The sequence below is a fragment of the Monodon monoceros genome, unplaced genomic scaffold (assembly GCF_005190385.1).
Source record: "Monodon monoceros isolate NGI ecotype Baffin Bay Population unplaced genomic scaffold, NGI_Narwhal_1 Super_Scaffold_10, whole genome shotgun sequence".
Lineage (NCBI taxonomy): Eukaryota > Metazoa > Chordata > Mammalia > Artiodactyla > Monodontidae > Monodon > Monodon monoceros.
The window spans coordinates 46,225,140-46,233,141 of record NW_021703766.1 but is presented as its reverse complement, the minus strand read 5'-3'; the positions used below and the strand labels follow the sequence as shown (position 1 = coordinate 46,233,141).

The 8,002-nt window shown below is 53.1% G+C and overlaps 2 protein-coding genes across 3 annotated transcripts in view; both read left to right on the top strand.

The window, feature by feature from the left end:
* BLVRB (biliverdin reductase B) overlaps positions 1-1,084 on the top strand; it is a 14,907-nt gene extending 13,823 nt beyond the window's left edge. The window contains exon 5 of the mRNA XM_029210478.1: positions 823-1,084. Within this exon, the coding sequence (XP_029066311.1) occupies positions 823-980 (158 nt within the window). The 3' untranslated portion in view covers positions 981-1,084. The remainder of the gene's footprint in view (positions 1-822) is intronic.
* A 910-nt stretch (positions 1,085-1,994) lies between these two features.
* On the top strand, positions 1,995-7,503 carry SERTAD3 (SERTA domain containing 3). 2 transcript variants are annotated; one of them, XM_029236865.1, is made up of 3 exons: positions 1,995-2,228; positions 2,907-3,045; positions 6,225-7,503. In XM_029236865.1, the coding sequence occupies exon 3, from the start codon at positions 6,231-6,233 to the stop codon at positions 6,825-6,827; it is 597 nt and encodes a 198-aa protein (XP_029092698.1). In that variant the 5' UTR covers positions 1,995-2,228; positions 2,907-3,045; positions 6,225-6,230; the 3' UTR covers positions 6,828-7,503. The 2 variants fall into 2 exon arrangements, with proteins under 2 accessions (XP_029092698.1, XP_029092690.1); XM_029236857.1 differs by lacking the exons at positions 1,995-2,228; positions 2,907-3,045 and adding an exon at positions 3,412-3,681.
* The last annotated feature ends 499 nt before the right edge of the window (positions 7,504-8,002 follow it).

The following is an 8,002-nucleotide window of genomic DNA, read 5'->3' as shown; positions in this document are numbered from 1 at the left end:
GGGGCACGAACCCGTGTCCCCTGCACCGGCAGGCGGACGCTCAACCACTGCGCCTCCAGGGAAGCCCTGTGTGTTTCTTATTGCACATGATTCCAGGTTGTCTCTGCACTGGTATGCTGCATTTGATCCCTAAGTTAAGTTGGTCACTGTCAGAATACAGGCGCTAGATGCCCTGGTAACAGCCAGGTCATGGTGGGGGAGGGCGAGGGGGGCACAGAGCAAATGTAGCCTTTGCCACTGTGAAGTCACCCTCTGCAACCATGGGACATAACTTCCTCTCTCCAAGACTCAATTTGCCCACTTGTAAAATAGAATTAATAATAACTCCTAGCCCATTCTCTGCTTTATTTCTCACCATCTAACATATTATCTATTTTACTTTCTTATCTTATTATTTGCCTTTTCCTAGTGACTGTCTGAATGCTGAGGGCAGGGATTCATATCTGTTTTGTCCCTTTCAGTGTGCCCAGCACCTGACGTATAATAAGTCATCAATAAGAATTTGGCGAATGGGACTTCCCTGGTGGTACAGCAGTTAAGACTCCACGCTTCCACTGCAGGGGGCAAGGGTTTGATCCCTGGTCAGGGAAGTTCTGCGTGCCGCGCCAAAAAAAAAAAAAAACTCACTTAGCGAGTGAATGAAGTAAAGGGTACAGGTTAGTGCCCTGCACGTGGGAAGGGTTTCATACATTGTTGGCTGTTATACCATCTGGGCTGGGCACACTGTAGACACCCTGGGATGATCACTGAAGTGATCACATGTTGGTTGCAGGAGGGGAAAGGACATCTGATGTACCCAGTCCCTTTGTCTTTACCTTGCAGGAGACCAACCGCTGACTGGGGCCTACTCAGTGACCCTGGATGGACGAGGGCCGTCGAGGGTCATCTCCAAACACGACCTGGGCCACTTCATGCTGCGCTGCCTCACCACTGATGAGTACAACGGGCACAGCACCTACCCCTCCCATCAGTACGACTAGGGCTCTGGCCCCGTCCAGGAGGACAGCATCCCAGGAAATAGAGAACAAAGGAAGGGAGCAATAAATCTTGAGCCAAGAGCTTCAAGTTATTTTAGAGCACCCACCTCTGTGACTCTTCCTCTCTCTGGCTCTGTCTGGGTGTCTCAGTGTCTCTGTCTGCCTCTGTGTGAGATTTTCAAGGTATTCATTCATTCATTTCCTCGCTTGGTCCTGTGCTGGGGACCCAGTGGTGGCTGTGAGGACCCAGTGGTGACCCTGCCTTCACAGATCTCACAGTCCAGTGGGGAAGACAGCCCTGCCTCTGTCAGTGACAACACAGAGTGGGCAGGACTCTGATAGAGGAAGTACAGTAGGGCTGAGGGACCCAGCTTGAGGAGTGAACAGGGTTCTGTGGAAGAGGGAATGTCCCACCTGAAACCTCGTTTGGTGCGAATGAGCCAGGAGAAGGTTCTAAGGAATGATAGCAATCTGGGCAGAAGATACCACATGAGCAAAGGCCAGGAGGCTGGAGAGCACGTAGCCCCTTTGAAGAACTAAAATCTATCCCCTACAGTTAATAACACTTTGCTCAGAGGAGAGAAGCAATCAGCCCCCAGAGGCTGTTCGAAGGACACTAAACTGTCCAGGGTCATTGTAGAAAGTTTAAGCTTTAGTCTAAGGTGTTATGCAAGGAGTGGAGCAGGGGAGAGGTGGGGGGGGGGGACAGTCAGGTTTGTGTTTTGTAAAGCTTCCCTTGGCTACTGTGTGAAGGTGGGTCAGAGGATGAAAGAGTGGAGGCTGGGAACCCAGGGGGTTCCCAGAGGCAGAGAAGGGAGAGTGGGCGGGAGGGAGCCTGAGTGGACAGTTCGTTGGGGAGGGGCAGGGAGGGAGGCATCCAGAAGGAAGCCTAGGGCTATATCCTGGAGATGGGGTTTTATGGGGGCCACCCTGAGAAGGAAACCCTGGAGGAGCAAGTCTGAGAGGGGGAAGGGGAAGAATTGCCCCTTCCTTATGTCCCTCTTTGGAATTTACCTTTGTTCCCTAGAAACACCTTTCCCAGGCCTGAGCAAGCCAGTGCTCTCTCCCCTCCATACCCCCCGCCCCCCCCAAATCCATTCCAATCATGTACTGCTTCTGCAAACAGCTGGATAACTTGGTTAACACATTCCAACCGATGAGAACTGGTCTGAGGAGCCTTAAACCTTCCTTCCCAGGGGTGGCCTGGAGAAAACTGCCTCCTCTGCCCCTTGGTGACAACTTCTTGTGGAGGTGAGGCAATGCTGGTTCAGGCTTTCAGGGCACTAGCACTGTTTTATTTCTTCCCTCTTTATTTCTTTCTGTCACATTGTCTGGGCATTTAGCAAACTTTCACTGAGTGCTTGCTTTGTGTCCAACCCTGTGCTAGGTGATGCTGTGGACCAAGCAGTGGGTGACTGAGATAACCTTGGTCCATATCCTCAGGAGGCCCACAGTCCAGAGACAGCCCAGGGCCAAGATGGGGGAGGCAGGGGCAGAGGAGTCAAGGCCAAGAGAGAGGAAGCACAGGACACCATGGGAGTCCAGAATGGGTCCTAACTCATCCTGGAGGCTCAGGGAGGGCTTCTGAGAGGAGGAATCCTTTGAGATGAGTTCTGATGAGAATTCTGGGTTCTGGGAAGTGAGGGTGTATTTTCAGGATGGGGAAGCAAATTTAAAGATCCAGAGGCCTTTTATTTTTCTCATTTTTGAGAACTTGTTATGTACCTGAGATTGTTGTAAACACTGGGGATAAGGCAAGAAGGAAAACAGAATCTCTTGTGTTCATGATGGTGGAGAGCACTTGAAGCCATTTTAGAGAACCTGAAAGTCAGTCGGTGTGGCAGGATTGCTGGGATCAAGGAGGAGTGTGTATCAGGCCAGACCTGAAGGGCTTTGAAGCAAAAATATGAGTTTGGACTTTGTCCCCAGGACAGTGGGGAGCCATGAACCAGTTTCCAGCAGCAGGGGTTGCCATCCTGAGAGAGGAAGGATGGGGCGTCAGGAGGACGTATGAGACACCACCAGAGGACACGCTGCGGAAAAGTCCTTATAAGAAGAAGGCCGCGGGGTAAAGTGTGGGGGGCAGAAGGACAGGGGCGGTGAAGGGGCGGTGTTGCGATCGCCCAGGCAACATAAGCCACGCCAAACTATTGGCTGGTCTTCAATGCGTCATCCTCCCCCGCCCCGCAGCGTCCGCCTTCGGAACCCAGGGGGCGCGGCCTCAGCGAGAGGCTCAGACCCGCCCGTCCGGAAGACGGGTTGGAGTGGGGAGTGCGAGCCACTCTTACTCCGCGACGTGGTCCAAGCTGGTATAAAGAGATCGTAGAGAGCAATAATGACGATCTCCGAGCAAGGATAGTAACTGAGTTGAAAGAAACAGCGTTGATATCCCCTCCACTCTAGAGACGTGGCCCCGCCTCCCAGCGAGTTGCAATCCTTTAAATGGTCCGCGGAGCAAGGGAGGGGAGGACCGGTGGGGCGTCTCCTGGCGACGGCCTGGGGGCCCCGCCCAACTAATCCGGGCCTGGCGGCGGGCAGCACTTCAGCCAATCGTGGCTCGCGGCTTGGCTCCCGGGCTGAGCTGGGTGGGCCTGAGGCCAGACTGAGAGTCCCCGGGGAGGTGAGCGAGGGCCCTACCCAGCACTGGAGGGTCGCAAAGCCGCGGGCGTTCCCGGAGGTGGTCATTGCGAACCTGGTAGCGGAGGTGAGGTGTGGCTGCCTGGCTTGGGATCAGCCTTGGGTTGGGAGAGGAGGAGGCGCGCCTCCGAGAGTTGCGGAGGCGGGGTACTGGCGGGAGTAGGGGGCGCAGATTAGGGGAGGGTTAGGGACCGGAGTTTCGAGATCCTGGACGGAAGGCGAAGTTTTGGGGGCAGGATCTTCAAGTGAAGGGAGTTTGAAGCTGGGACTTGGGGTGTTTGGAGAAGCAAGAAAACTAGAGAAGGAACTTTTGGGGTAGGAAATCTGAAGATTAGGACAATTCGGGCCTCCGGGACGGGTTGAATTCGGGGTTCTAGTGTTCAGGAAAAGGTGTGAGGGGTTGGGCTGGGATCCCAGGCATTTGGAGAAGCGCGAGAACTAGGGGCAAGGACACTTGGTCTCCAAGACGCCGTGTCGGAGAGGGGGTGCAGGGGAGAGTTCCCTGTCAGGTATTGGAGCCAGAGGGGGAGACTGGAGGTGAAGTCGAGAAGCGTTTGAAAGACGGGAGAACAGGGGAAGTTGACGGGAGAAGGTCTCAAAATTGAGATACCTAGTGTCCCGAACGGAGTGCGTCGTAGAGCATTTGTAAATCTTTGAGAGTTGTGTTGGGGTCTGGGTCTCTGGACCCGAGGGCAGTTTGAGGGGAAAATCCAGGACCTTCTGCGGTCCGAAGAAAAGCAGTTTCACAGCCCGAGTCTGGAGTGGGGGAGGGGTGTTCCGGGCTCGGAGCTCAGACCCTCCGCCCTGGAGGCGGTGGAGGGCGGGGCTCGGCAGGCGCCCGGCCGCTGGACGTCCGGGTTCCCTTCCCCCACGTACTGCGGGCCCCTCTGCGCATGCCTTGGGGGAGGGCGGGGAAGGTTAGTCCCTGCGGCGTGCGGAGCCCTCCGGGAATTGTAGTGCGTGCTCAACGTCAGTGCGTGTACCTGGTGGCTATTGGCCCACATTTCCCAGAAGCCTCTGGGCCAAATTGGGGCGTGTCTGAATGCTGAAAGGAGACTCCGTAAAGGGGCGGGGCCTGTTGAGGGCCGACGTCTGGTTGGATGGGCCGATAGGGGCGGGGCTTGGCTTGAGTCGAGTTCTAGCAAGTTTTCCTGCGGGGCGAGCCCTGGGATAATCTGAAGGCACCCGCGAGGGCCTGAGGGAGGCTCCTTCACTGTCATTGGGCGCGCCCCCAAGTCAGTTAGCGAGAGGGCATGGACAGAGAAACATCTTCCCTGTGAAAGAAGAGTGTCCATAGATAGGTGCCCTTACAGGGCTCCAGGTGGTTGGAATATAGTAGGCACTCAAAATATCGAATGAATAAATGGCAACTAACTCTTGTTCATTAAGTGTGTAATGTCACATTACTTCCCGAGATCACACAGCTGAGCAGTGTGAAAGGCAGAATTCAAACCCAGGATTTTCTGCTTTGAGGCCAGGTCTCTGTACTCAACCCCTGTCTTGTGTACGTCACATTTGAAGAAGGGTATTGTGGAAAGAACAGCTTTAAGATTTAGGGGTACTTGAGTTAGGAGGAAGTTCAGTCTCAAGGAGGTAAATTCACTATTTGAGCCCACATGGGCAAGTAAGTGGGACTCAAACCCAGCTGTTTAAGTCCAGATCTTGTTTTCTTTCTTTTTTTTTTTTTTAATGTGGATTTTTTTTTTTTTTTTTTTTGCGGTACGCGGGCCTCTCACTGCTGTGGTCTCTCCCGTTGCGGAGCACAGGCTCCGGACGCGCAGGCTCAGCGGCCATGGCTCACGGGCCCAGCCGCTCCGTGGCATGTGGGATCATCCCGGACCGGGGCACGAACCCGTGTTCCCTGCATCGGCAGGCGGACTCTCAACCACTGCGCCACCAGGGAAGCCCTATGTGGATCATTTTTAAAGTCCTTACTGAATTTGTTACAATATTGCTTCTGTTTTATGGTTTTCTTTTTTTATTTTCTTTTTTTTGGCCGCGAGGCATGTGGGGTCTTAGCTCCCCAACCAGGGACCAAACCTGCACCCCCTGCATTGGAAGGCGAAGTCTTAACTACTGGACCGCCAGGGAAGCCCCCCAGATCTTGTTTTCTTTTCTTTTCTTTTTTTAAATTATTTATTTTTGGCTGCGTTGAGTCTTCGTTGCTGTGCGCAGGCTTTCTCTAGTTGTGACAAGCGGGGGCTACTCTTTGTTGTGGTACATGTTTCTCATTGCTGTGGCTTCTCTTGTTGCGGAGCACAGGCTCCGGGCCCATGGGCTTCATTAGCTGTGGCACGCAGGCTCAGTAGTTGTGGCGCACGGGCTTAGTTGCTCCGCGGCATGTGGGATCTTCCCGGACCAGGGCTCGAACCCGTGTCCCCTGCATTGGCAGGTGGATTCTTAACCACTGTGCCACGAGGGAAGTTCCAGATCTTGTTTTCTTAATCATATACATTTACTCTCCTCCTTAGCCTTGTGGGATTCATGCTATCTCCATTTTATAGATGCAGAAACTGAAGTTTGGATCATTACAAATCAACAGCAACCATACAGGAGATTCAGGGTTTGAACTAGCCTGGTGTGTCTAACTTGCCCCTCTTCTCTCCACAGGGCATCATGGTAGGAGGCTTGAAGAGGAAACACTCAGATCTGGAGGAGGAAGAGGAGGATGAGAAGTGGGACTGGGGTCCGGCAGGCCTGCGGAGCTACCAGCAAGCCCTGCTCCGTATCTCCCTAGACAAAGTCCAGCGAAGCCTGGGCCCCCGAGCACCCAGCCTTCGCAGGCATGTCCTCATCCACAACACCCTCCAGCAGCTCCAAGCTGCGCTTTGCCTGACTCCTGCACCTGCCCTGCCCCCAGAGCCCCTCTTCCTGGGCGAGGAGGACTTCTCCCTGTCGGCCACCATCGGCTCTATTCTCAGGGAGCTGGAGACCTCCATGGATGAGACCGAGCCCCCTCAGAATCCAGTGGCTCCCCCAGGCCCTCAGAATGAAGTGCTGCCCCAGCCCGATCCAGTCTTCTTAGAAGCTCTGAGCTCCCGGTACCTGGGGGACTCTGGCCTGGATGACTTCTTCCTGGACATTGACACATCTGCAGTGGAGAAGGAGCCTTCACTGGCCCCACCAGAGCCTCCTCACAACCTTTTCTGTGCCCCAGGGTCCTGGGAGTGGAATGAACTAGATCACATCATGGAAATCATTCTGGGATCCTAAAACTTTGATGGGGGAGGGTGCTTCCTCATCGCAGCCTTGGTGGGCTGAATCCCTGGATGCAACTCTGTGTCTGTGTGTGTGTGTGTGTGTGTGTGTGTGTGTGTGTGTGTGTTTTGATGGGGGCTCTAAGCAGTGGCTGTGGCCTCCTCCCATTTCAGGGTTCCAAATTGTCTCGCATGTATGTGTGTGTCTGGTTATCACAACCTTCTGTGAAGGTGGGTCTTCCTGAATTAATTTATCTGTTCCAAATGCCTTAATGAGACTGTTTCTGGGAGTCTGGTTTCCCACTTCCACATTTCTTCTGCCTTTCCCTCCAGTTCCTATTCCCCTTGTGTCCACTGGGGCCTCAGGGAAGATAGTTTGGGCCTGTCAAAGGATGACAGGGATGTGCGCCTGATTGCTATGGAAACCCAGCCTCTGCCTCTCACACCTCCAGGTAGTGGGAGGGGCAGGCCTCCTCCCCACAGGCTGAACCCCACCTCCTTCACAGGACCGCAATCCAAGCAGCCTCCTGATTCATGACCAGGCCGGACCACGTGCAATAGGGTGGAAACCAAACTGCTCCATGCCACATTATTTAAAAGAAAGGCGGGTTTTGTGGTGGTTTTTTGTTTCTGTTTTTGTTTTTTGATTGTTTGTAATGATTTTTTTTTTTTTTTAAATAAAAGTACTTTGGAAGGAGTGGTGTTGCCTAAAGTTTCTAAACTTCAGTGGGTCAGTGGGAGGGACCTGGTAATTTCCCTAGACTCCTGTACCCCTTCCCTGTCAAAGGTGGGGCAGGTATATTATTAAACATAACATTTATTGAATGCTTTTTAAGAGCACTGTTCTACCTACTTTATTTGAATTAAGTCATCTAATCCTCATGATTATACAGAAATAGGAGGAGCTTGAGTTTCACAGAGGCCAAGTCACTTGCTCAGGGTCACACAGCCAGGAAGACTGAGGACCAAGGAGCTAGAACTCAAGTTCAGTCTACCTCCAGAGCCTTCTTAACAATTGTATTTGTTGCTTCTTTGTAGATTTAGATTCCCCAGACACATGGGTGGACACAGGAGAGAGAAGCTGGGTCACATGAATTACATGTCAAATGATAGAGCCCTCTGGCACATAAAAGTCAGCCCTTTCACTGTATGAAATGTGCTGCTGAGGCCCAGAGGAGAAAGAAAATGCCC